General features: G+C 44.0%; 1 protein-coding gene and 2 non-coding genes across 3 annotated transcripts; 2 read left to right on the forward strand and 1 right to left on the reverse strand.

Annotated features, from left to right (window-relative positions):
* The first annotated feature begins 6586 nt into the window (after window positions 1-6586).
* On the forward strand, window positions 6587-6716 carry LOC116407419. The gene has a single exon (XR_004220325.1). It is a non-coding gene; the product is annotated as a U6atac minor spliceosomal RNA (small nuclear RNA).
* A 3240-nt stretch (window positions 6717-9956) lies between these two features.
* LOC116407420 lies at window positions 9957-10086 on the forward strand. The gene has a single exon (XR_004220326.1). It is a non-coding gene; the product is annotated as a U6atac minor spliceosomal RNA (small nuclear RNA).
* Window positions 10087-14356: 4270 nt separating this feature from the next.
* On the reverse strand, window positions 14357-27186 carry wdr5 (WD repeat domain 5; the record flags this gene model as incomplete). The annotated part of the gene is given in 13 exon segments (NM_001011411.2): window positions 14357-15027; window positions 16585-16672; window positions 16945-17019; window positions 17646-17679; window positions 18924-18999; window positions 19089-19135; window positions 20422-20477; window positions 22572-22655; window positions 23200-23289; window positions 24644-24733; window positions 25053-25126; window positions 25200-25308; window positions 27063-27186. Coding segments are annotated over 13 exon segments (1005 nt in total). The 3' UTR covers window positions 14357-14926.
* Between the last annotated feature and the right edge of the window lie 502 nt (window positions 27187-27688).

Here is a 27688-nt window from a genome sequence, read left to right on the forward strand (position 1 = left end):
TAGTCTGCCCCAGATGAGCTACAATGTAAAGGTCGTCTATCTCTTATGCCATCAGCCCTTGCCCAGTCGGAGCTTACTAATATAAGTGTCGGCCGTATTCACACCATTCAGCATCGACGCTGCACATCTTACAGCTTTCAGTCTTGATACAGAACCTCTGCTTGAAGCCCTTGTGGGATTGGGGAGCAGGGTGAATGACTTTCCGAGGCGGTTGCTTATTTTCAGCGCACCCACTGGGTCGATATATTTTCGGTCGCTGGATTTAAACTGATCATTGAGCACCGCCGTGCACATGCAGCGCCTGCGATCGCCTTGGGGGGGGGAAGACAGAAGATCATACATTGGAGGCCAGACAGATGAATTAGATATGGAACAGATTGGGGGGGCTGGCGCACTAATATGCCCGACATAAAGGAAGTACTTACGCAGGACGACTGGAGGCTAAGAGCAGAACAGGGCGACTACAGGTAAGCTTCGACGCCACAGTTCTGACGGGTCCCATGGGGCCACTAGCGATCTGTGTACCCCCAACCAAGACTGGGGCGGGCTAGGGGGGCCCACAGCAGACCGGTCTCTGGCCATCTTAGGAGACATTGGTGTGGCGCTCGCCGTTTTCCAGCCGAACAGCGGCGGTCTCCGTGGGGAGATGTAGGGCTTTGGTGCAAGGGTCACACGTTCGTTACCTGTGCTTACAATGACATGTGGGATTTATATCCATTGAGGGAGAAAATAATCCGTCCCTATGACTGGCCCCGCCAGATGAGCCCGAGACAGGTTCCGGTCCTAGCTCTATTGTCCCGATTCTATCGCTTCCACTTCAATAGTACAGAGGGAAGTCCCTGTGCAAAATTAATTGAGGCATTCAAGGGCAAGTTAAAGCTAATTTAATATAACCAATAAACTGTTAATTAAGATGGGAGAGGTTGGTCTGTGACCTCGACCGTGATAGTCACATTATAGCAGGGGTGCAACTAGAAGCCAGACATTGCACCAACACCCAACATGCCCACTCAAGGGCAATGTGATCTTATGAGTGGCAGAGGCACAAAGGCGCGAAGAGGCATATGATCTATATACGTTGGGCGCCGGGAACCATAAGGATTAGTGAGAGAAGGATGCCTGCCAGTCAGACGAATCACAGCCACAGAAAGCTACCGCCTCTGCGCCGTATGTGTATATAGTGGTCTCTTGCACCGATATATAGATCTAATATACTAGCCAGGTACACTCTTGGCCCATATGTGTGTTATAACTGTTCTTCCAGCCATATTATGCTGGTATAGTACTGGTTCTGCCCATATATGCCTCTATATATCTCGTGTTTCTTGCCCCTATGTGTCGTATATACTCGGGTTGCTTCCCGCATAATATGATTGTATATAGCTGGTTCTGCCCCATATATGTGATATACTGGTTCGCCCATATAGGTGTCTATATATGGTTCTGACCGCCATTTGTTGTATATACTCCAGCGGTATTCTCTGCCCATAAGTCTGTGTATATACTCAGAGTTCTCGCCCCATATATGTCTATATATGACCTTATATCCGCTCCATACTTTGGTGTAGTATTAAGGTGCAATTCTGACCGCACATGGGACCAGTCACTGTTTTTCTACTAATCCCCTGCGCTTCTTCCCTCTACTACTGTGTAGGAATATTATTGGTAACTGGTTCTCCTTCAGTGACATATTGTCTGATGATATAGCCGTGGTCATATCTTTTCACCCCATGAGGTATGTGTCTCAGGTACTCTTCGGCTTCTCTGGCCCCACTCATGTCATATCTACTCTCTGAGTTATCTCACTACGGGCCGCCAAGGTCCAAGGTATATGTCTACTGGATTACTTTGGTTTCTGCGACCCATATATCTCGTCTAGTTACTATCTAACTCGGTGTCTGGCGCCATGAATAGTGTAGTATAATGGACTCCACTGGTTCTTTCACTCCATATATGTGTACTCACTTACTTCGGTTTCTGCCTCATATATGTCTATATTATCGCGGTCTCTGGCCCAGTATAGTGGTCTAGTAATACTGGGGTTCTCTGGGACGCATATACTGTCTTATATTACCTGTTCTTTGGCGCCATGGATTGTCCTATTACTACTGGGTTCTGCCGCATATATGTCCTATATAAATTGGTTCTGCGCCGAGTATATTGTCTAGTGATACTGGGTTCTGCCCCCGCATAGTAGGTGTGCTATAATACTGGTTTGCGCCCATATAATAGTGTATATACATGGGTTCTGCCCCATATATGGTTATATAGCCTGTTTTGCCCATTATAAATAGTCTATGATACTCTGTCTCTGCAACCCATAGTATGGTCTATGACTGGTTCTGACCATATATGTCTATATACTGGTTCTGGCCCGCATATATGTCTAATATACTGGTTCCTGTCCCGGCATAATGTTGCTAATATACGGTAATTCTGCCCATATAATGCTCTATATACTGGTTCTGTTCCCCATATATATGTCTATATAGGCTGGTTCTCAGCCTTCATATAATGTGGCTATATTATTGTTTCGCTGGCCGCCAATATATGTCATATACTGGTTCTGCCCCATAATTATGTTATATACTGGTTCTGTTCCCCATATATGTCCTAATATACTGTTCTGCCGCCATATATGTCTTATATTGGTTGCTACCCCATATATGTCTATATACGTTCTAATCCGCCATATAATGTGCTAGGTATACTGGGTTCTGGGGCGCGCCATAGTATTTTCTATATATTAGTTCTGCCCAATACATAATGTGTATAGGACTGTGGATTCTGGCCGGCCATATTACTGTGTATACATTACTGGTTCTGCCCCATATGTTAATATATAGGTTCTGCCCATATATTTATATATTAGTTCGCCGCATATATTGGTCTATATACTGGTTTCTGCCCATTATTGGGTAATACTGGTTCTGCCATATAAATGCTGTATTTAATGGTTCTGCCGTATGTGTATATACTGGTTCTGCCCGTATGTGTCGTATAATAAGCTGGTTTGCCCATATATGTGTGGTAGTACTAGGTTTTACTGCGCCGTATGTGTACAGTACTGGGTTCGTCGCCCATAACATAATGTGTGTATATAAACCTGCGCAGCATCGGATTTTCTGTTGGCCGCATATATGTTAATACTAGTTCTGCCCGTATGTGTTATTAGTATAGGGTGGTTTCTGCCCATATATGTGTATAGTATTGGTTATCGTGGCCCGCGTATAGGTTCTGGTGTATTTGTACTGGTTCTGCCCCACTATATGTGTATAGTACTAAGGTTCTGTCCACATATATGGTGTTATGGTAACTTGGTTCTGCCGTATGATATATATAATGCTGGTATTTCTGCCCCATATCTAATCGTGTATATGGTTTGCTAGCGGCCGAAGTGTGTCATAGTATATCCTCGGTTCTGTCCCCATCTTATGTTGTGGGTTATCACTGAGGTTGTGAGAGCACGTCCATAGATTTATGCTGGTATACCGCCGGATTCGGTAAGTTCTGACCCCGAATGTGTACCATATCTCGGTTTCTGCCTGCCGATGATGTGTAGATCTGGTTTTCTCTTGCCTGCCCGCATATACGTGTATGTACTCGAGGTTGCTGCCCCATAGTATGTGTATATATAGGTTCTGCCCCATATATTTGTATCATAAGTACTGGCCCTCGCCCACTATTACTGTGTAAACTGTACTGTGGTGGTCCTGCCAACATAGTGATCGTATATGGTGTACTATTATGAGTTGGGGGCTATGTGTGATGAGCCCATATAAAGCGTATATCTAAGTCCGGGGTTTCTCCACGTATACTTGTTAGCCCCCAGAGCTCCTATGAACGTGTGGGCATCGTGTTCTGGCCCTCCAGTATATGTGGGTATATACGTGATAGGCTCTAAGCCGGGGTATCCGGTGTGTTCAAACAGGGTTCTGCCCCCAATGATATTCTCTAGTATAATCTGTGTTTTTCTGCGCCGGCCATATATGCTCTATATACTGGTTCTCTGCCCTTATATATGTCTATTATACTTTGTTCTGCCCAATATATGTTCTATATGACTGGTTCTCTGCCCCATATAGTCTTCTATTACTGGTTTGCCCCATATATTCTCTATACCTACTGGTTCTTGCCCGCATTATTATTTCTTATATACTGGGGTTTCTTGCCCGCGTCTGTGTATATACTGGTATCTTGACTCGCTGCGTATGTGTATAGTACTTCGGGGGTTCTGCTCCATATTATTTTCTAGACGTACTGGTTCGCCCTAGCTTATGTATTCATCTATAATACTGGGTTTCTGGCCCGCATATATGTCTGTATTATACTGGGTTCTAGCCCATATATTTCTAATATACTGGTTTGCCCCATAGCCTATGTCTATTACTGCGGTTCTCCCCATATATTTCTATATAACTGGGTCTTGCCCAATATATGTCTAGTACACGAGCTCGGTTCTGCCCGCATATATATTCTATAGTACCTGGTTCTGCCCCATAATTTTCATACTAAAAGGTTCTTGACTCCCGCATTATATTTTCTATATACTGGTCGCGCACCTACTATACTGTGGTTTCTCGTCCTGCCGTATCGTGTAGTATGTTACTTCGGTTCTCTGAGCGCCATAGTTTTCTATAAGACACCTTGGGTTCTGCCCGCCATAGTTTGATAGTCACATCGGGTTGTGGAACATCATATTTCTATAATACTGCTGTCTTCTGCCCCCATATATTTCTATATACTGGTTCTGCCCCATATATTTCTATATACTGGTTCTGCCCCATATATTTCTATATACTGGTTCTGCCCCAGGTTCAGGCACGAGACCCACAAGGGCTGCAGCTCCAAACCCAATAAATGAGACAGTTGCTAAGCGGCTCTGCTGCACAAATCTCCTTACTGCCCCTCTCACTGCGCCGAGTCTCTGCCTCCAGCCCTAAAGCCATTGGTTAATCTGCTCCCGGGGCCCTTTATCCCTGCCCAAGATTTGTATTAACTTCTAATGCGCCTGATCCGCTGTCTGAGAGATTCCTATCCCCCTGCGCCCAGAGCATGACCCTCACCCACACCCAGCCTGCACCCTCCCTCCCACCAGCCCCTGTAACCAATAGCCAGTAACTGGCAAACACTATGGCACCTCCCTCCCATATGTATAAATACAAATATACAGAGAGGGAATGTTCTGGGCACACAATAAGCTGTACCCCCATACTGTACTGTCTAAGGGAAACACTATGGCACCTCCCTCCCATATGTATAAATACAAATATACAGAGAAGGAATGCTCTGGGCACACAATAAGCTGTACCCCCATACTGTACTGTCTAAGGGAAACACTATGGCACCTCCCTCCCATATGTATAAATACAAATATACAGAGAAGGAATGTTCTGGGCACACAATAAGCTGTACCCCCATACTGTACTGTCTAAGGGAAACACTATGGCACCTCCTACCCATATGTATAAATACAAATATACAGAGAAGGAATGTTCTGGGCACACAATAAGCTGTACCCCCATACTGTACTGTCTAAGGGAAACACTATGGCACCTCCCTCCCATATGTATAAATACAAATATACAGAGAAGGAATGTTCTGGGCACACAATAAGCTGTACCCCCATACTGTACTGTCTAAGGGAAACACTATGGCACCTCCTACCCATATGTATAAATACAAATATACAGAGAAGGAATGTTCTGGGCACACAATAAGCTGTACCCCCTACTGTACTGTCTAAGGGAAACACTATGGCACCTCCCTCCCATATGTATAAATACAAATATACAGAGAAGGAATGTTCTGGGCACACAATAAGCTGTACCCCCATACTGTACTGTCTAAGGGAAACACTATGGCACCCCCTACCCATATGTATAAATACAAATAGGAAAGTTTTGGGCACACCATAAGCTTTTTTTTTACATTTTAAACAATATGACAGCTTCCACCCATTTGTAAATATCAGCATCCTTCAGAAAGCACAATACACAACACTTAGAACAGATTATAGTCACTTACCTGCCCCCCATACACTCACAGGCTCCATATAAGATGGCTGGGCAGGTAAAGGCGCAGTTACAGCACATTACCAGCAGAGTGCGCATTAAACTGAATTACTTTTACGCATGCGCATTGAACTCCACCTCAATATGGCGGAGTCTGTACAGCTGCCCAACGTTAAGCAGCGACAAATCCACGCAGCACCGATTCGTGGCTGCCCCTGACAAGCACAGTGTGTGGGGGGAGGCCTTTATTAGTTACTTTATTCGTTACTGTATTAGTTACTCCCCGGCAGCCTTCTCTCTATCCGCCTCAGCTTCTCTACGTTCCGCTCGGCCCCTCCTCCTCCTCCGCCATTGGTTTAACGCTCTGAATACGTTAATCCGCAGCTTTCAATCGAAATAAGAAGGTTTAAAGCGTAAAAACCCGAAATTGGCAAAAATAAACCACAACAGCGTAATTTGGAAAGGGAAAGAGAATAGTAGGGCTTACGTATATAATGCAGTTTCTGTCGCACCAATAAGAATGTTGCTTTGATACGGGGGTATAAATAGGCTTTGGAGCAACGGCTTTGCTCGTGTTGTATGAAAGGAGAGAAGGTTAGCACTCCCCTTGACAAGGATGGAAGAGGTCCCAGTGGCCTTTACAACACATATACGGTTAAGGCATCGCCACCTACTTCGTGGCATCTCTAACCATGTTTTTTTCAAAGGTTTAATCACTTCCAACAGAATGGCCGCCGCGGCTTCCGTTCTTTGCCCTCCAACAAAATGGCCGCCGCCCTGCAGTGACTGGTACTGTATGATACTGTATAATAATAGTAATATTGCGAGTACTGACAAAATAGTTTGCCATTGATTTTTGTTCAGTCACTCTCTGGGTAAGAGTTTCAGTTGCTAGGGTGTACGTAGCATAGCAACCAGGCTATTTTTTTTTTTTTTTGAAAAGCTGAGGGGAAGATGAATGAGGCCTAAAACGATTACATATAAAATAGAAAGATGAAGTCATGCAGTCAATATTTTTTTGGGGGGGGTTTTGTCGTTGTAGGGGGTCGCTGACCCTGACAACCAGATGTTGGTTAAAGCGCCAGGCTGGAAAGAAAACACCTACATAAGCTGGGCTAGGGCAGTGCTTTCCCAACTGCCAGCCCAGGAGCTGCACGTGGCCCTTTGACTTTTGGCTTTTTTCTTTGCATGGGGTCGCTGCCCGTGACAACCAGGCGTCGATTAAAGCGCCAGGCTGGAAAGAAAATGCCTACATAAGCTGGGCTAGGGCAGTGCTTTCCCAACTGCCAGCCCAGGAGCTGCACGTGGCCCTTTGGCTTTTGGCTTTAATTTGCAGGGGTCGTTGACCCTGACAACCAGATGTCGATTAAAGCGCCAGGCTGGAAAGAAAACGCCTACATAAGCTGGGCTAGGGAAGTGCTCTACTAACTGCCAGCCCAGGAGCTGCTCGTGGCCCTTTGACTTTAGGCTGTGCCCCCCCCATATTTGTTACCCATTTCTATTTGAGCAGAGTTACCCTTTAATAGGAAACACGCCCAGTGATTCTAACTGTCAGCCCAGACTGGCACCCCTCTTTTTTTTAAAAAAAAATATGCACCGGCCTGGGGTACATTCTGCCCCACAGCCATGTTTTGGGGGCTCTCTGGTACCCCCTGCACTGGCTCTCTGCATAGACACATAGAAATATGGCAAAATGTTCAATACTGTGCATTAGGGGGGGCAATAAAGTAACCCCCAGCATAAAGTACCCCGGCTGTAATAACCAACTAGAATCACTGGGGGGCAGCTAACAACAGAAGGTGGGAAGCTAGTGGGGGGGCATCTCCCGAGGTACGGATCTTCCCTGCCTGTGGGGGCCTTGGGCTCATACAGAACCCCCGAAACATCATATGCAGGATTTTAGCCTCCATCTTTATTACAGAGGAAAGTCTTGTATTCAAATCTTTTTTATCCTTTACACCAGTGCTGTCCAACTGGCGGCCCGCGACCCCCCTCTGTGTGGCCCCCCACCTGTCTGGCTGCTTTGATGGCTTACCTTTATGTAAGATTTAAATGGTATCAGTACTGAGATTAACTGCCCCCCCTGCATGGTTCTCACCTCAGATTCAGGCTGTAATCAGGCTGTATTGTTTAAACATGTAATCCCGTGTGTTTTTCACACCTTTTAATCTCTGCATTGTTCACCCCCTGCAGTGTTCACACCTCAGGCTCAGGCTGTAATCACCCACATTGTTCCCCTGTTCACACCTCAGGAGCAGTAGAAACCCACAAATAATCCCTGCATACTACAAAAAGAACATATACTGAGGTGGTACTGCAATTAAAAAGTTTTTTAATATATATTTATTGTGCAGACTGTAGGAGCAGTGCCAGCATTGTGTCACTGTAGGCTGTGTGTGCCATACACACAGGCAGCATAGGGCAAGCAGAGTATGGCACACACAGGCAGAGTAGGGCAGGCAGAGTATGGCACACACAGGCCAAGTTTGGCACAAACCAGCCAAGAATGGCACACACAGTGAAAGTATGGCACACGCAGGCAGGGTAGGGAAGGCAGAGTATGGCACACACAGGCAGGGTAGGGAAGGCAGAGTATGGCACACACAGGCAGGGTAGGGAAGGCAGAGTATGGCACATACAGGCAGGGTAGGGAAGGCAGAGTATGGCACACACAGGCAGGGTAGGGAAGGCAGAGTATGGCACACACAGGCAGGGTAGGGAAGGCAGAGTATGGCACATACAGGCAGGGTAGGGAAGGCAGAGTATGGCACACACAGGCAGGGTAGGGAAGGCAGAGTATGGCACACACAGGCAGGGTAGGGAAGGCAGAGTATGGCACACACAGGCAGGGTAGGGCAGGCAGAGTATGGCACACACAGGCAGGGTAGGGAAGGCAGAGTATGGCACACACAGGCAGGGTAGGGAAGGCAGAGTATGGCACACACACAGGCAGGGTGGGGCAGGCAGAGTATGGCAGGTTTTTGCTGTACTACAACCATTAATATGGGTATGGTCATGTGATAACATGGGTGTGGTTTCAAGTGGGTGCGGTTTCAAAAAGGGGAGTGGTCAAAACTGGCTTCCATTATCGGCCCTCCACCACGTAGGTCGGAAAAATTCCGGCCCTCGGTACAACAGAAGTTGGACAGCACTGCTTTACACCAATAAAATGGCTCCACATAGGAAATACCGTTACTACTCTACTATTGGCTAACAGCAGCAAAAGGCTCTCCTACTGCACGTGCCCAGTCCCTAACCCTTTAGCCCTGGATCGGTTACAATGGCCGGCAACATTATTCACATGATGATAAAGGAAATCCTCAGCTGATCGCTGCAGTATAGGCGGGCTTACAGGGGCAGATATTATCTGCCTGTGTATGGGGCCCTCCATTGGGCCGACCTGATCAATATATCAATGGGGCAGGAATGATTTTTCCATCAGATTGAGGGTCACATTGGCTTATTGATACTTCGACAGCTTGTATACCCATCATTGTAATGTGATCGTTCCGCCCTAGGGCCAAATGATGGGATTGGCACAATATCGCCCCCTTTAGGAGGCACCTAATGAGCAGATCTTATAGTGTATGGCCACCTAGGGGCCCTTATTGGAGTAATGGGAGGCGGCCCCTTCCCACCTTCCCACTCTCTGGCAGCCCTCTCTCTATCCCTATCAGCAGTTCTACGTCCCGCTCGACCCCGCCTCCTTATCCGGGATTGGTTTAACTTTCTGAATACGTTAATAAGTAGCATAAAAATAAAAAATTAGAAGGTTTAAAGCGTAATAACCCTAAATTGGTAAAAAATAAACCAAAACAGTGTAGTTTGCAAAGGAACAGAGAATAGCAGGGCCTAAATATATAATTTTATTTTTGTCACCCCAATGAGAAATATTCCTTTTATCCCGGGGTATATATAGGCTTCGGAGGAGCAATTAGCTTTGTGTTGTATGAAAGGAGAGAAGGTTAGCACTCCCCTTGACAAGGATGGAAGAGGTCCCAGTGGCCTTTACAACACATATACGGTTAAGGCATCGCCACCTACTTCGTGGCATCTCTAACCATGTTTTTTTCAAAGGTTTAATAACTTCCAACAGAATGGCCGCCGCGGCTTCCGTGGTTTGCCCTCCAACAAAATGGCCGCCGCCCTGCAGTGACTGGTACTGTATGATACTGTATAATAATAGTAATACTGCGAGTACTGACAAAATAGTTTGCCATTGATTTTTGTTAAGTCACTCTCTGGGTAAGAGTTTCAGTTGCTAGGGTGTACGTAGCATAGCAACCAGGCTATTTTTTGGAAAGCTGAGGGGAAGATGAATGAGGCCTAAAACGATTAGATATAAAATAGAAAGCTGAAGTCATGCAGTCAATATTTTTTAGGGTTTTTTTTGTCGTTGCAGGGAGTCACTGGCCCTGACAACCAGACGCCGGTTAAAGCGCCAGGCTGGAAAGAAATCGCCTACATAAGCTGGGCTAGGGCAGTACTTTCCCAACTGCCAGCCCAGGAGCTGCACGTGGCCCTTTGACTTTTAGCTTTTTTCTTTGCAGGGGTCGCTGCCCGTGACAACCAGGCGTCGATTAAAGCGCCAGGCTGGAAAGAAAATGCCTACATAAGCTGGGCTAGGGTGGTGCTTTCCCAACTGCCAGCCCAGGAGCTGCTCGTGGCCCTTTGGCTTCTGGCTTTTTTTTGCAGGGGTCGCTGACCCTGACAACCAGACGTCGGTTAAAGCGCCAGGCTGGAAAGAAAACGCCTACATAAGCTGGGCTAGGGCAGTGCTTTCCCAACTGCCAGCCCAGGAGCTGCTCGTGGCCCTTTGACTTTAGGCTGTGCCCCCCCCCCATATTTGTTACACATTTCTATTTGAGTGGAGTTACCCTTTAATAGGAAACACACCCAGTGATTCTAACTGTCAGCCCAGACTGGCACCCCTCTTTTTTTTAAAAAAAATGCACCGGCCTGGGGTACATTCTGCCCCACAGCCATGTTTTGGGGGCTCTCTGGTACCCCCTGCACTGGCTCTCTGCATAGACACAAACTCAGTACAGAAATATGGCAAAATGTTCAATACTGTGCATTAGGGGGGGCAATAAAGTAACCCCCAGCATAAAGTACCCCGGCTGTAATAACCAACTAGAATCACTGGGGGGCAGCTAACAACAGAAGGTGGGAAGCTAATGGGGGGCATCTCCCGAGGTACGGATCTTCCCTGCCTGTGGGGGCCTTGGGCTCATACAGAACCCCCGAAACATCATATGCAGGATTTTAGCCTCCATCTTTATTACACTTTACTTCTCCTTTAATCTCTATTTTAGCATATTGAGCAAATTCTACTTCAATGGATTAGTAGTATGGGGGGGGGGGGGGTAATCTGCTTCATGGGCAGGCAAAGGGTTAAAGGTACAGTGAACCCATCTAATAGGTTTCGGGGAGCTCCTGTTAGCGATGTCTCAATTTCAAATTGAAGTTAGTGGGGAGAGGAAAGCCTTGTGTCACTGCAGTAAAGGCGGGCTTACACGGGCAGATATAAAATGACGAATGTACCAGGGTATTGTGCTCCTCTAGAGATAGAAGGATTGAGCTTAAAAAAGTTGTGTTTCGGACTGATTTATTGAGAAATTCCCCCAAAACCCCACTAGCCCCGCCCATCTGTTCCACTTCCTGCTGGCTGAATTCTCTTGATTTGCAGGGGGGCTGGCAGCACTGTAGGATAGGAACCAATCAGCAGCTAGGCTGACCTGATAGGGAACTGAAGCCTGTCTGTGCTTGTGTGACTGCAGGGCTGTGATTGGCTCTCCCCTTCCTACTGTGCTTCTAGCAGGGACCGTTAAGACACGCCCACCCCTCATTTGAAACCCAGACAGGGACCTGAGAGGATCTATAGGGAGCTCCAATAAAGGGGCCATTGTTACACAACCAGCACCGTATATTAATCATAATTGCCTGTAAAATTAGTGTTTTTCCCATTTATCCAATATGTCTCCTAAGCTGCCCGAGTATGGGGGCCCCCCCTGACCAATTTACCAGTCGGGCAGGATTGCTTCCCCCCCCCCGATTGTGGAAAACCTGGGCTTGTTCACAACAGTTCTTATACCCCATCATTGTTCCGCCCTAGGGCTACATGACCAATTGGCTCAATATCGCCCCCTTTAGGAGGCGCCTAATGAGCAGATTTTAGTGTACGGCCACCTAGGGGCACTTACTGGAGTAACAGGAGGCGGCCCCTTCCCGCCGTCAGTTCGAAAACAAACACCGCTAAGGGCAATAAACACTCAAAGACCTGAATTGTTCCGGCTGCTCTTCTGAGCACTTTTGCAATTACCCTTATTTTTCTCTTCTACTTTTCAAGATTATTTTTTAAACACAAATACCACCCACTGCTCATTTTGCCCCAATGGTTACAGTCTGGAAACCGATTTTACCGAGAAAAGAAACGTTTTGTGATGCGGCTCTGATCAGAGAATGAAGTATAGGCGGGCTGAGGTTTCCCAATTATTTATAGTCGGCTGTAGCCACAATGAACAGCAGGTGGCGCTACTGCTACAAATTAATTCTATTAAAGCAGTTAGAGACTCCCAATATCTCTCGAATCATTGATATTAATAAAAACCAGGATTTGGCTCGGCAGAATCCATCATGGCGGGTTCAGGGGTTCAGCCAAACCCAAAAAAGTGGGTTCAGTGCATCCCTAATAATAACAAAACAAAATTTCCCAGAGTCCCTTTTGCCCAAACTATTAGGGATGGTTCACCTTTCAATTAACTTTTAGTATGTCATAGAAGCAACTTTTCAATTGGTCTTCATTATTTGCTGCCTTCTTCTCCTGACTCTTTCCAGCTGTCAAATGGGGGTCACTGACCCCAGCAGCCAAACCCTATTGCTCTGAGGGTCCAGTTTTATTGTTATTGTTACTTTTTATTCCTTATCTTTCTATTCAGCCCCTCCCCTATTCATATACCAGCCTCTCATCCAAACCACTCCCTGGTTGCTAAGGTAATTTGAGCCCTAGCAACAGGATAACTGACCCCGGCAGCCAAAACCTATTGCTCTGAGTCCAGTTTTATTGTTACTTTTTATTACTTATTGTTCTATTCAGCCCCTCCCCTATTCATATACCTATCTCTCTTTCAAACCACTCCCTGGTTGCTAAGGTAATTTGGGCCCTAGCAACCAGATAGCTGCTGAAAACCCAAACTAGAGAGCTGCTGAACAAAAAGTATGTTATATAATACCCAATTCTAAGCAACTTTTCAATTGGTCTTCATTTATTATTTAGCAAAGTTTTTTTTAATTATTTGCCATCTTTTTTTTAACTCTTTGCAGCTTTCAAATGGGGGTCACTGACCCCGGCAGCCAAACCCTATTGCTCTGTGAGGCTCCAGTTTTATTGTTATTGTTACTTTTTATTCCTTATCTTTCTATTCAGCCCCTCCCCTATTCATATACCAGTCTCACATCCCAACCACTCCCTGGTTGCTAAGGTAATTTGAGCCCTAGCAACAGGATAACTGACCCCGGCAGCCAAACCCTATTGCTCTGTGAGGCTCCAGTTTTATTGTTATTGTTACTTTTTATTCCTTATCTTTCTATTCAGCCCCTCCCCTATTCATATTCCCATCTCTTTCAAACCACTCCCTGGTTACTAGGGTAATTTGGACCCTAGCAACCAGCTGCTGATATTCCAAACGGGAAAGCTGCTGAACAAAAAGGTGAAATAATGACAAAACTACAAATAAAAAAATGAAGACCAATTGCAAATTGTCTCGGAATATCACAGGTGAACAACCCCTTTAATCTGGAAAGAGGGAGATGAAGGAAAGGGGCGGAGTTTGGAGTCACTATTATAAAATATCCACTGCTGAATATTTTAACAAATCCACCTCTTTATTACCGTTCAGGGCTCCCCCCCCCGCTCCCCCCCAAAAATAAAAAAAATGTAAAAAGGTGACAAAATATATATATATATAAAAAGCTGAAGGAAATACAGACACGAGGCAGAAGCAAATAACAATACTATGATTTTTCAAAATACAAAAAAAAGCTTCTTTTTAACATTGAAATTTTACAATGGGTTCGAAAATGTCAAAACTGCTTCGTGCCAGTCCCGCCCCCTTCCCCTTTGCCCCTCCCCCCCAAAAACACCCTGGCAGAATTGAAAGTAATGGGTTAATTACAATCCAAAATGGCAACTGCAATGGGGTCGGGCGAGAGAAAAACGCAATAAAAACCTGCAACAGAAGGAAAAAAATAAATCTATACAACGATAAAAACACAAAAGGGGCGTGTCCCTTCTGCGCAGCTACGGAATATGAAAAACTTTGCTTTTTTTTGTTTTTTTTTTTAAACTGCGGGTGGATTATTTGGTCACAAAAACAGCCAAAAATAAAAATAAAAAAAATAATGAACACAATTAACTTTTTTTTTTTTTTAATTACGCAAAAAAAAATTGTCGTTTTTGGGTTTACATACCCTTTAAAGCCTGACTGTGAAACGTGCACCCAGGAAGAGAGATGAGGAAGACTGCGCAGAATTGTGACAGCAATTGTTTTAAAGAAAAATTTGAAAAATGAAGAAAAAAAAAACAAAAAATGTCACATTTGAGAAGAGGAATTGATGTGGCGACGCCCCCCACAGGAGAGGAAAGGAACTGAATGGGCCGATACGGTTATTTCTGCCTATAGGTGCATGCAACGCAAACGCCACATTGAAAAATCGATGAATTTTGGATAAAAAAAGAAAAAAAAAAAAGATAAAATTGTTCCCTCCCGCAAAGAAAAAAAAAAACAAAAGTGGGTCTGATTTCTCCTTTAATCTCCCCGCCGCAGCGCAGGATTATTGGCGTGTCCTGTATGAGGATTGTTACCCCCCCTCCGTTTGCTGGTACAGTCTGCACATAGGGACTTGAAATGCTCTTAGCAGTCGCTTTTCCACAATTTGATGGTCTTGTCGTTTTCTAGTGCCGCCGAGGCGATGATGTTTTCCGTTGGGTGGCAGGCCGTCGAAATCACCACATCTGGAATTGAAAAGGAAGAGTCGGATTAGGCAGAATCTACCAACTAAGATATAATTACCCCTTATTGGGGGCAGAACAGCCCTATTGGGTTTATTTAATGGTTAAATGATTCCCTTTTCTCTGTAATAATAAAACAGTACCTGTACTTGATCCCAACTAAGATATAATTACCCCTTATTGGGGGCAGAACAGCCCTATTGGGTTTATTTAATGGTTAAATGATTCCCTTTTCTCTGTAATAATAAAACAGTACCTGTACTTGATCCCAACTAAGATATAATTACCCCTTATTGGGGCAGAACAGCCCTATTGGGTTTATTTCATGGTTAAATGATTCCCTTTTCTCTGTAATAATAAAACAGTACCTGTACTTGATCCCAACTAAGATATAATTACCCCTTATTGGGGGCAGAACAGCCCTATTGGGTTTATTTAATGGTTAAATGATTCCCTTTTCTCTGTAATAATAAAACAGTACCTGTACTTGATCCCAACTAAGATATAATTACCCCTTATTGGGGGCAGAACAGCCCTATTGGGTTTATTTAATGGTTAAATGATTCCCTTTTCTCTGTAATAATAAAACAGTACCTGTACTTGATCCCAACTAAGATATAATTACCCCTTATTGGGGCAGAACAGCCCTATTGGGTTTATTTAATGGTTAAATGATTCCCTTTTCTCTGTAATAATAAAACAGTACCTGTACTTGATCCCAACTAAGATATAATTACCCCTTATTGGGGGCAGAACAGCCCTATTGGGTTTATTTCATGGTTAAATGATTCCCTTTTCTCTGTAATAATAAAACAGTACCTGTACTTGATCCCAACTAAGAAATAATTACCCCTTATTGGGGGCAGAACAATCCTATTGGGTTTATTCAATCTTTAAATGATTTTTAGTAAACTTAAGGTATGGAGATCCAAATTACAGAAAGATCCTTTATCTGGAAAACCCCAGGTCCCAAGCATTCTGGATAACAGGTCCCATAACTGGTGTAAAATTGGTGGCTGTAAGATACATGTTTTACTATACAGTTATAGGACCTTTTATTCAGAATAGTCAGGACTTAGGGTTTTCCATATAAGGGGTCTTTCCGTAATTTGGATCTCCATGCCTTAAGTCTACTGAAAAATCATTTAAATATAAAATCAACCCAATGGGATTGGTTTGGTAGTGTTATATTATTACAGAGAAAAAGGACATCAATTCTTAAAATATGAATTATTCGCTTATAGAGTCGTCTATGGGAGATGGGCTTTCCATAATTTGGAACTTTCTGGACAACGGGTTTCCGGATAATGGATCCCATACCTGTGTATTGCTTTTCTTTTGCCTTTTCACTGCGCCACCTAGTGTTCATTTAGTAATAGTGACAATCTAAGCGGAATAGTTTTGGCGCAAAACAATACCCACAGACTCCAAGTTGGGCGGGTAGCCGCCAAAAAAAAGCCCCCATTAACTTGAATGTGTTCTGCAAATATTTCAGCAACGAAACAGAACACAAATTCATATTCTCAACAGAGCAAGGGAGGGTATTCTATGGATTCTTACCCGTGTGTCCCTGTAATTTCTGCACCACCTCCTTAGTCTGTAGGTTCCAGATATAAACCAAGTTATCTTCCGAGCCAGACACGATCCACTGCAAAAGCAAAATATTCTTATTAAAAAGGGACTTAGTCACCAATTAGCATCAAAAGGCCTCTATCTGCCCTTATAATGTCCTTACCCACAGCCATGACCTATCTCCTGACCAACCTAGATGGGGGGCACCCTGTATTAACTACTTATTACAGCCCATACCCACCTACCCATCACTCTCTTTGTGTTATATAATGTAAGTGAACCAGGGTAGCAAATAAAGGGACCCCCCCATATACACTCTGTACCCCCATTATTAATACAGACACATACCTTGCCACCAGTCACAGAAAAATTAGCAAATATGCAGTACTTCTCATTCTTGTGGCACGTGTACGTTTTCAGGCACTGAAACAGAAAAGGCACAATCATGGGCACCGAGGTAGAACAAGCACATAAAAAAAGAAATCCAAGTCCGGCTTGGGACTCCTCCAGTTACATGGGAGTAGGAGAAACAATAGGTTAGCTGAAAGCAGTTCTAATGTGTAGCGCTGGCTGAAAGCTCAGACTCAGGCACAAGGCACTGAGATGGCGCCTACACACCAATATTACAGCTACAAATACATTTGTTGGTACAAGAATAAAAGGTTAAATGGCAGAGGGAATTATTTTCTGCGTAACAGTGTCATTTAGAAATAAAAAGTGCCCCATAAATACCATGGCAGTATCCCTTTATAAAGGGAACAGCCAGCTTTCTTCGGGGAAACGGAATCCAGTAAGGGAACAAACTGGACCCAAATAACCCAAGCCTAATGTGGCTAAAATTAAACAAACACAGAAGGACCAGTCAGCTAAGGCTAATTTTAGAACTGGAACATTTGTAACCAATTAGAGCAAGATAACTGAGAGCATTGGGGGGGGGGGGGGGCAAATACTAGTCTTCTGTGGTTTTTCATGAACAAAATAAAGTCTAATTACTATTTGTTCAGGGGTAAAAATAAAGTGCTGGCAGCTGGAGCATCAGTCACACTCACCTTCCCTTTGCTGTAATCCCACAATTTGAGTGTACTGCAAAGACAAAACAGGTAACATGATAAGGATCTCACCTTGAACAGGAGAAACGGGCAAAAAGATCTTTCTAATTCCTATTTGCCAAGATACTGTGAGAAGGGAGTGGCTATCTCTCAAAAATGGACAATGGCTTCTAAGAGGAGCATTGCAGCTCCCTGAATGTTTGATTTGTGACCAATTTCAATTTGTGCCCTATTCCTAGCAACTTTGCAATTGGCCTTCATTATTTATTTATTGTATAGTTTTTGAATTATTTGCCTCCCTTGTACATCTTCCAAACGTGGGCCACTGACCCCAGCAGAAAGGAAATTTTTGCTTCGTGAGCTTACAATTTTCTGGTTCATTTTTATTCCTTATCTTTATATTCATATCCTGTCCTATTCCTAATCCTGTCTCTCATTCAAACCACTGCCTGGTTGCTAAGGTAAACACGACCATAGCAACCAGATAGATGCTGAAATTCCAAACTGGAGAACTGCTGAACAGAGGCTAAATAACGGGAAAATTTCAACCAATTCAAAATTGTCTCAGAGTATCAATGTCTACAACACACTAAGAGCTAATTTATAGGTGAACTACCCCTTTAAACAGCACCCCTAGGGACCAATGCAATGCAGACCAATAATATTGAAGCTTTGTACCATTATTGGTACATACACGATGACCTGCAGATCCATGTACTTTTGGTATCTGTCCATCAAGAAATTTTATTTGCCGATCCCCCACGTCGGCTACATATTGATTAGCTACAGCTCTTCTTTACTTTCCGCAGTTCTAATCATTAGTGAGCTCTGCATAAACAAACTGAACACTCACCATCCGTTTGGCTATTGGGCCGATTGGGTAGAGAGCCATTACCAGTCAAGCCCATGTACGGCTGCATTTAAACAGTATTTGCCTTCAGGTTAACTTTCGTTATGTTATAGAATAGTATTTTCTTAATATGTTTTCAATTGGTCTTCATTTTATTATTTGTTATAGTTTTTGAGTTATTTGCCTTGTTCTTCTGACTCTTTCCAGCTTTCAAATGGGGGTCACAGTCAAAAAACTATTGCTCTGTGCGGCTATAATTGTGTTGTTACTTCTTATTATCATCATCATCATCTATTTAGGCCCTCCTCTATTTATATTCCTGTCGCTTTCAAACCGCTGCCTGGTTGCTAGGTTAAATTGGACCCTAGCAACCAGACAGCTGTTGAAAATCCTTTCAGTGTCGGTAATGCCTTTGCAGTGCTACTTACTTGTCTAGGGTTGCTGCTAAAATGTATTTGCCGTTGGGAGAAAACTTCACAAAAGATACTGGAGGATTATCGTCATCTAAAAAGGATGAAAAGGAGAATTACGTTTAAATATGAAACTGGACAAAAATAAATAAGGACAAAACAATAAATAAATAAGCCACGTACCAATGAGTGTTTTCAAACACTGTCCTGAGGCTGTGTCCCATATTCGGCTAAGATTAAAAGGCAACAAAACATTTACAATTGGAATAAAACACTGCAAATAGATATAAAGAATGCTGATGGTATAAAATGAAGTGCAAGCTCTGTAGGCAGGTTATTGCTGGGGTTCATGCAATTTATTAAGTTTTGAAAAAATCTGTACAGTAAATGTTCTACTAACGGCAAAGTGTAATAAGGTGGTGCCAATCACAATGATTAATTTCACTTTTGATATGTAATAGAATGGCTAATTCTAAGCAACTTTTAAATTGGTCTTTATTTTTTATACTTTTTGAATTATTTCCCTTCTCACTCTTTCCAGCTTTCAAATGGGGGTCACTGACCCCGGCCACCAAAAACCCTATTGCTCTGTGAGGCTCCAGTTTTATTGTTACTTTTTATTCCTTATCTTTCTTTTCAGCCCCTCCCCTATTCATATATCAGTCACACTTTCAAACCATTCCCTGGTTGCTAAGGTAAAGTGGACCCAAGCAACCAGATAACTGCTGAAAATCCAACTCAAAAGTGAACAACCCCTTTTGGAACGACAGCCATTAAATGTGCGAATGGCTTTATTCTTCCCACTTGTTTTACTGTGTATAAATATCGATTCTTCCTTCATATTTTTATTATGTGGTTTTTTTTTTTTTAATCATTTCACTTTTTGTTTAGCAAGACTCCAGTTTGAAACTATAGCAGTTATCTGGTTGCTAGGGTTCAAGTTACCTTAGTAACCAGGGAGGAAGATGAAGAAGAAAGGATCTGAACAGTAAAACGATAAAAATTACATTATGAACTGTAGCCTCAGAGAGCAATTGCTTTTTGGCTGCCGGGGTCAGTGACCCCCCCCCCATTTGAAAGTTGGGGGTCTTTAGAAGAAGGTAAATAATTGGCCGTTCTATAACATACTAAAAAGGTGAACCAACCCTTCAAGGCTTTTATTTTTAAAGACACCTTCCTGGTATAATGTGCCAAGTAGTTTCACCCCAAGAGAGGCAGTTGGGTGCAAGGTAGGGAGGCACCCAATCCAGGAATAGGTTCAGTATTCGGCCGAATCCACGGTCCTGGCCAAACCGATTTGGAAGGGTTAAATGTCACCACGTGAACACGGAAGTGGAAAATGTTTCGCCACGTGCGACATTTAACCCTTCTAATTAGGATTTGGTTCGGTATTCAGCCAATCCCTTACGATGGATTTGGGGGTTTGGTCGAACCCGAAAACCTGGGTTTGGTGCATCCCTAGTGCAAGGGTTTGGGGGGGGGGGGGGACAGCAAAACAAGGGTAAAAGTCGCTCACCACAAACCATCGTAGCTACTGGATACAATGAGGGAACCGTCGCGATTAAAATGCACCTGTAACGGGAGGGGCAGAGAGGTAAATATGAAAGAGCCTGACAGATGCCGATTGAAACCCTTGAGTTCTATTCCCTTGTGGCAAAGAAAAAAAAAATTCTCTCCAGACATAGAAGAGAAACGTGAGAATGTGTTTTCCCATTGGAAACAGTTTGCTGTAATGTGAAACCAAAACAGCAGAGGTGAGAGAACAGAGGGGATAGGGTGGCAGCCGGGGCCTTCCCCGCCCTTTGGAGTTCAGTCTATTGGCAATCATTAGGCCGGGGGAGAATAGGGGGGCAAAAACCCCTGTCCAGCTGTCACGGCTTAACAATACCGCAGTGGCAAAGCGAATGCTCCACGTGCAATAAAGCTGTTAATGGGGATGTATAGTCATCCAATTAAGGGATTATCCATAAATTCAATATATTATATAAATATTCTTTTTTTCTTACTGTTGTAAAGATAAGCAATCCCTCCTGTTCTCTCAGTTGGACCCCATCGGAACACATCCATCAACGAGCATACTTGCTTCTGATTGGCTCCTACTGCACACAGAGGACTGTGCAGTAGGAGACCAATTGGATCGTTTATGTTAAGAGCCCCTTAACTTAATGAGATGGCTATACAACCCCCATTTCAATGTATTTGCCCAATGCTTCTACATTACCTATCTGATCCAACCCCCCATGCTCCTCTATGAGGGGGCGGCCATATTTGTGCAGCAGAAATCCCTTATCATTAGATGCTATATGGCAGGTGCCCTGGGTACCCCTGGAACTATAGCAGGGTGACTGTTACCCCAATGTTTCTATATATCTGTAACCTTGTTATGGGCTAAGGGTGCCCAGCCTGAAGGCCAGTTAGGGGGGGATTTGGGGTGAGTGCTTATTTGTGCCCTGGGTACCCCTGGAACTATAGCGGGGTGACTGTTACCCCAATGTTTCTATGTATCTGTAACCTTGTTATGGGCTAAGGGGGCCCAGCCTGAAGGCCAGTTAGGGGGGGATTTGGGGTGAGTGCTTATTTGTGCCCTGGGTACCCCTGGAACTATAGCGGGGTGACTGTTACCCCAATGTTTCTATATATCTGTAACCTTGTTATGGGCTAAGGGGGCCCAGCCTGAAGGCCAGTTAGGGGGGATTTGGGGTGAGTGCTTATTTGTGCCCTGGGTACCCCTGGAACTATAGCGGGGTGACTGTTACCCCAATGTTTCTATATATCTGAGACGGGACAGTCAGGTTTATAGGGAATTCAACTAAGAATTACTTACGAAACAACAGCAAACAACGATCAACACGACCTATAGGGAACTTTTATCGGCCATTAACATTTTGAATAGTAGTTTTTTAGGGTCAGTATCACTTTAAGGCAAATATTGCTTGTGACAGGGATCCAAAAACAACTTCTGCTGTTTGTGTCCCTTTATATAAATGCTAGGACATTCTGAACAGGAACAGGGACAGAGTGCATCGCTATAAATTTATATTAAAGCAGCCACGGGCAGGGACTTGTTATAAGAGATCTGTGAAATAAGCAGCACTCAGCTGGCGGTGTTTATTTACCCATAATGCACACTGCTAAGCAGCAGTTCCTTCATGAACTACCTTTTGTACTCTTATTTTTCTGGCAAATATGCTCTCTGACATTCTTTACCCAAGATGGATAACAAAGTAAAACTGAAAGGGGTAGAGCTCATAGCCCAAATCCTTATTTATACCCTCCGTACTTTCTTTTTCAGTCTTCCACAAGGCTGGATTCATAAAGAGACCAGTAATTAAACTATAATAATGCCCTGCACTGGTACAGCTGGGGTGTTTGCTACAGAAACCCTACTATAGTTTATATAAATACCCCGCTGTGTAGCCCCGGGGGCAGCCGTTCCTGCACTGGTACAGCTGGGGTGTTTGCTACAGAAACCCTACTATAGTTTATTAAGCCACACCTGAAGCCTCACATGCTGGGGACATTTCCCTAATCTGCTGTTCTTTTTACCTGCTACCGCACAGCACAAGGCATTAAAAAATTGAAACCAGGACATGGAATTTCCAGTGCCAGAAAAAAAAATGGCTGCCATGGGCCTACGTGCATCTATGCCCTGTACAATATGCTTACAGCAGAGACGGGGTCAGAATGAGCAGGCAACGTCTTCAGGCATTTCCCAGTTTTCACATCCCATATTCTTACACTTTCATCAAACTGAAAAAAAAAAGAAAGGTCAAATTAGAAACCATTAGAAAGTGATTTCCGGATATGGTATAAATTAATCCTATAAACGTGTTTGTTTCCCGTAACCCCCGGGATAGGGCATACCCAGAGCTGCTGAACATGCCAATGATATCCAGGAAAGGGTATGGCCAGTAAGCCCTATGCAAAAAGCCTGTGGTTTCTCTACTAGTTCCGTAGGAGGTTTTAGTTGTCCTTTAAAAGCCCTAATTGGAAGTTAAACTGATCAGTAGATATCAGAACTCAGAACCCCCACAGTATCACCAGCAGTCATTATGTCCCATTTATAACATATGGACTTTGAACGCGTGAGCAGTCTGTGCTGATTTCAAAAGCATCATGATAACGGCGGCAGGTAAAAGATTTCTCGGCCATTATAGATTCAGGGATTGGTGAGCGGCAGTCACAGTTCTCTCTTATAAACAACATGGCAGTAAGGAGAAGTATTACGAACGTTCAGTGGCCCTATATATAAACCAAGAGGGGAAAAAAAACAACTCAAGTCTCATCAACTTACGGATCCTGACACGATGAGGTTGGACTGCGGGTTAAAGTTACAGCAGAATACATAGTTACTGTGCCCCTTCAAGGTCTTCAAACATTTTCCCTGTAGAAAAAAAAAAGGCAAAAAATATAGGTTTTTTAAAAATGATAGTAGAACAAGTTTCCGGGGTTAATGAACCCAAATTAGTGAGATAGAGGCAGAAGAGGAAAGCATATGGTTTAATAAAAAGTTAATTAAAAAAAAAAAAAAAATGACGTCCAATTGAAAAGTTGCTAAGAATAAGACATACTAAGGGGCACATTTACTTATCTACGAACACTTGGTGCGTTCGTTCGATCCAATCGTATTTTTTGCACCTTGCACGACTTTTTTCGTATTTTTAGCATGAACAAAATCAGTTTTGCTGCTGTTTACTATCGTTCGGTACAAAAATTGTGACTTTCGGATCGCCAATATGATATTATCGTGACTAATACGATTTTTTCGTAAGCACATTTTCGTTATATTTGCGATCTTCAGAAATTTTCGTTTCCAATCCAAATTTTTCCCATTCGGGATTTGAACTCGTGTTTTGAGAAATACGCCCCTAACGCCCCACCGTGGCATATATGGGCATAGTGCCGGGGCTCTCCTGCCAGGGCTGGAACTAGGGGTAGGCAGAAGAGGCACTTAACGATTGGGGGGCGCCAGGCAGGAGCCTTTAGTCCGCATTCCCTTGTCACTGCCCTGGCTGCTTGTCATTACGATTATGTGGTGGGGGCAATGATCCCCCGTGTTTGACGGAACTGCACATGGGGGGGGGGGGGGGAAGGTGCAGGGGCAAGGTGGCCGACCCCTGCAAACAAATCTTCTAAGGGGGCCTGGTGAGAACAGTCCCTCCTGTCCTGACCCCAACTATTTAAAAAAAAAAAAAAAAAGGATGAGGGGGGGGGGACTGCAATACAGCAGACCCCACAGTACGGCCCCCCTGTCACCCAGGCCCCCCGTGACCGCTGGGTCTGCTGTATAGCTAGTTTCACCACTGATAGCTCCGATGGAAGCAGTGGGTAATATGGACTCACCTTCAATAAGGAAGATTTATATACACACCGTTAAATCCTTTTCTCTATAGTCGTTAGGGGGACACAGGAAGAGTGGGGTAAAGGGCTCCTCCTACCAGGAGGCAGGACACTGCAGTGATGTCATAACTGTTGCTCCTCCCTCTTTTCTTTAACCCTTTTGCTTAGCCAACAGGGCTCAGCTTTTTAAGTGGACAGGAGGTTAGGCCTAGCCTCTAGAGAGGCTCTGCCTACTACCAAGGCCACGTTTGCCCACTGGATTAACGAGGCAATTAGGCTGTTCCTGTGTCCCCCATGATGTAAGAGAAATAGGGAATGTATCCTGTGTTATCATTTTACCCCTCAATGAAGAAACACAAAAACATATTCTTCCCAACGGTAAGTCAATCAGGCCTCACCGAGCTCACGTCCCAGATTTTTAGAGTTTTATCGTCAGAAGCAGAAACCAGGAGGTTGGAGTCAGAGGACCAGGCGACATCAGATATTCCCTGAATATAAAAATAAAAAGAATAAATAAATAAAAGTTTCACTAATCGGATTTGATTAAGGGGGTTTATATTTCTTAACCAGTGCCAAATTAAAACACATGAAATCCCCAAGCCCGTCTATAAATTAGGGAGGCCCCTGGGGAGGTGTCTGGCAAATGCAAACTCTAATTGGCTTCTGCTGCACGGCGCTGGGGGGATAAGGTGCAAAACAGTATGGGTTTAATGTTACACGAAGCAGACGCTGGTGGAATTTAAATATATGGTGCTACAGGAATTCAACACCGGCTAGACGCGAGCAATAACAACAAAAGGTTCTTACCAACTTGTGGCCGGATATGGTTTTTTCAAACTTGCCGTCGTACGCCCCCCATATTTTGATTAACTTGTCGGCCGCTGAAAAGAACAAAAAAGTGACACTGTAGTTTCTTTAGGGCAAAGACATAACGATAGGTGGAATGTCACTTACATGAACTGGCGAGCCACTCCCCGTTCGGGCTGAATTTTACAGATGATACGGCCTTGGTGTGTCCGGCGAGGGTGAACTTTAGCGTGTAATTTGGCTTTACTGGTGCAGGCTATGAATAGAAGAGAAAAATGGGGATTTCAGAAATGTATTTTGCAGACATTGAGGCAGAGAGTTGGGGGAAACAATAGTTTTAAAATAAAAAACAGCCCCCTACAGTGACAGGGAGCCCCCAGGGCAGGCAGCCATGTTGTATGTAACCGCTGCACAAACCTGAAATTTGTCACATTCAGCACCCACCCCCTATATTTCATCTCTCTACAAACATCAGAGCCGCGTATTGGAAAGTACCCAAAAGTTGGTTGAGTCGAACGTATTCATGAGAAACCAGAAACAATTCAACTTAAATTCATAAAACTCCCAACCCTGGGTGAGGATCTACTGCCATATTTCAGTATATGAATGAGGAATGAATGGATATTGGGGAGTTGTATCAGGAGTCAGAACCAGCAGTGCAGAGAAGGGAAAGGGACAGACACAGTGACAGTTACACATAACTATAAACCCAGTGAGAATGAGGGATGAATGGATATTGGGGAGTTGTATCAGGAGTCAGAACCAGCAGTGCAGGGAAGGGAAAGGGACAGACACAGTGACAGTTACACATAACTATAAACCCCAGTGAGAATGAGGAATGAATGGATATTGGGGAGTTGTATCAGGAGTCAGAACCAGCAGTGCAGGGAAGGGAAAGGGACAGACACAGTGACAGTTACACATAACTATAAACCCAGTGAGAATGAGGGATGAATGGGTATTGGGGAGTTGTATCAGGAGTCAGAACCAGCAGTGCAGGGAAGGGAAAGGGACAGACACAGTGACAGTTACACATAACTATAAACCCAGTGAGAATGAGGAATGAATGGATATTGGGGAGTTGTATCAGGAGTCAGAACCAGCAGTGCAGAGAAGGGAAAGGGACAGACACAGTGACAGTTACACATAACTATTAAACCCAGTGAGAATGAGGGATGAATGGATATTGGGGAGTTGTATCAGGAGTCAGAACCAGCAGTGCAGAGAAGGGAAAGGGACAGACACAGTGACAGTTACACATAACTATAAACCCAGTGAGAATGAGGGATGAATGGATATTGGGGAGTTGTATCAGGAGTCAGAACCAGCAGTGCAGGGAAGGGAAAGGGACAGACACAGTGACAGTTACACATAACTATAAACCCAGTGAGAATGAGGAATGAATGGATATTGGGGAGTTGTATCAGGAGTCAGAACCAGCAGTGCAGGGAAGGGAAAGGGACAGACACAGTGACAGTTACACATAACTATAAACCCAGTGAGAATGAGGAATGAATGGGTATTGGGGAGTTGTATCAGGAGTCAGAACCAGCAGTGCAGGGAAGGGAAAGGGACAGACACAGTGACAGTTACACATAACTATAAACCCAGTGAGAATGGGGAATGAATGGATATTGGGAAGTTGCTTGAAAATACATTTTCTTTAGTCAATATTTTATCTTGGGTTGACATCCCCTTTAACTTTTAGTATGTTACAGAATGGCCAATTCTTGGGACCTCTTACTAAAAGTTAATTTTCTAAGATGTATATTTAAGTAGGAAAAGAATATGTAACCCTTTGGATCCTATAACCCTACTACACTACCCACCTATAAGAGGCCCTTTATATTAAGGGTATATTTAAAAAGCCAGAGGCGGATATATTTCCCCTTTAACATTACCCTTTATAAGCAGGATTAATGATCCATAACTGCTGGATTTCACACAAAAGTAACACCCAAAGCCTTACTGGAAGCATCTTGGCCGCTCCACATGTAGAAGAATACCAACCTTGCTCTGATTATTGGACGAGGATGGGGTGGATTGCGTCTTGGAAGCTTCAGTTTCGGGTTTCTTTTCTTCTGTTGCCATGGTGCAAGAACTGGAATGGGGCCCCTTGAGTTAGCAGATGGCCACTCCCACTATGCAGGCTAGGTGTTTGTAAACAAAGAAAAGGACATAATTAGCAATATTTATTACTTATTTACTACTATTTGTACCAGAAGCCTTTCCAGAATAATGTATTTATATGTGGTATGGGGTTCTCCTATTGTGCACGTGTGAGCATTGTGTAACAGTACAGGCAGTAGTGGGGCTGTAGATTTTTTGGGGAAACATTGTGGCCAATAGGGAGACCTTTCTGAGGGGGCGTGGCTGTTTGGGATATAATGGTATGGGGGGCTATTGGTGTGGCTGTGGGGTTAAAAAAAGAGGATATATAAAGGTATGGGGGCTATTGGTCTGGCTGTGGGGGTATAAAAGAGTATCTATATTGGTATGGGGGCTATCCGTGGGGGTATGAGGGAGGATATATCATGGTATGGGGGCTATTGGGGTAGCTGGGGGTATGAGAGAGAATATAAAGGAAAGGTATGGGGGCTATTGGGGTAGCTGAGGGTATGAGAGAGGATGTAAAG

The sequence above is a fragment of the Xenopus tropicalis genome, chromosome 8, assembly GCF_000004195.4.
Source record: "Xenopus tropicalis strain Nigerian chromosome 8, UCB_Xtro_10.0, whole genome shotgun sequence".
Lineage (NCBI taxonomy): Eukaryota > Metazoa > Chordata > Amphibia > Anura > Pipidae > Xenopus > Xenopus tropicalis.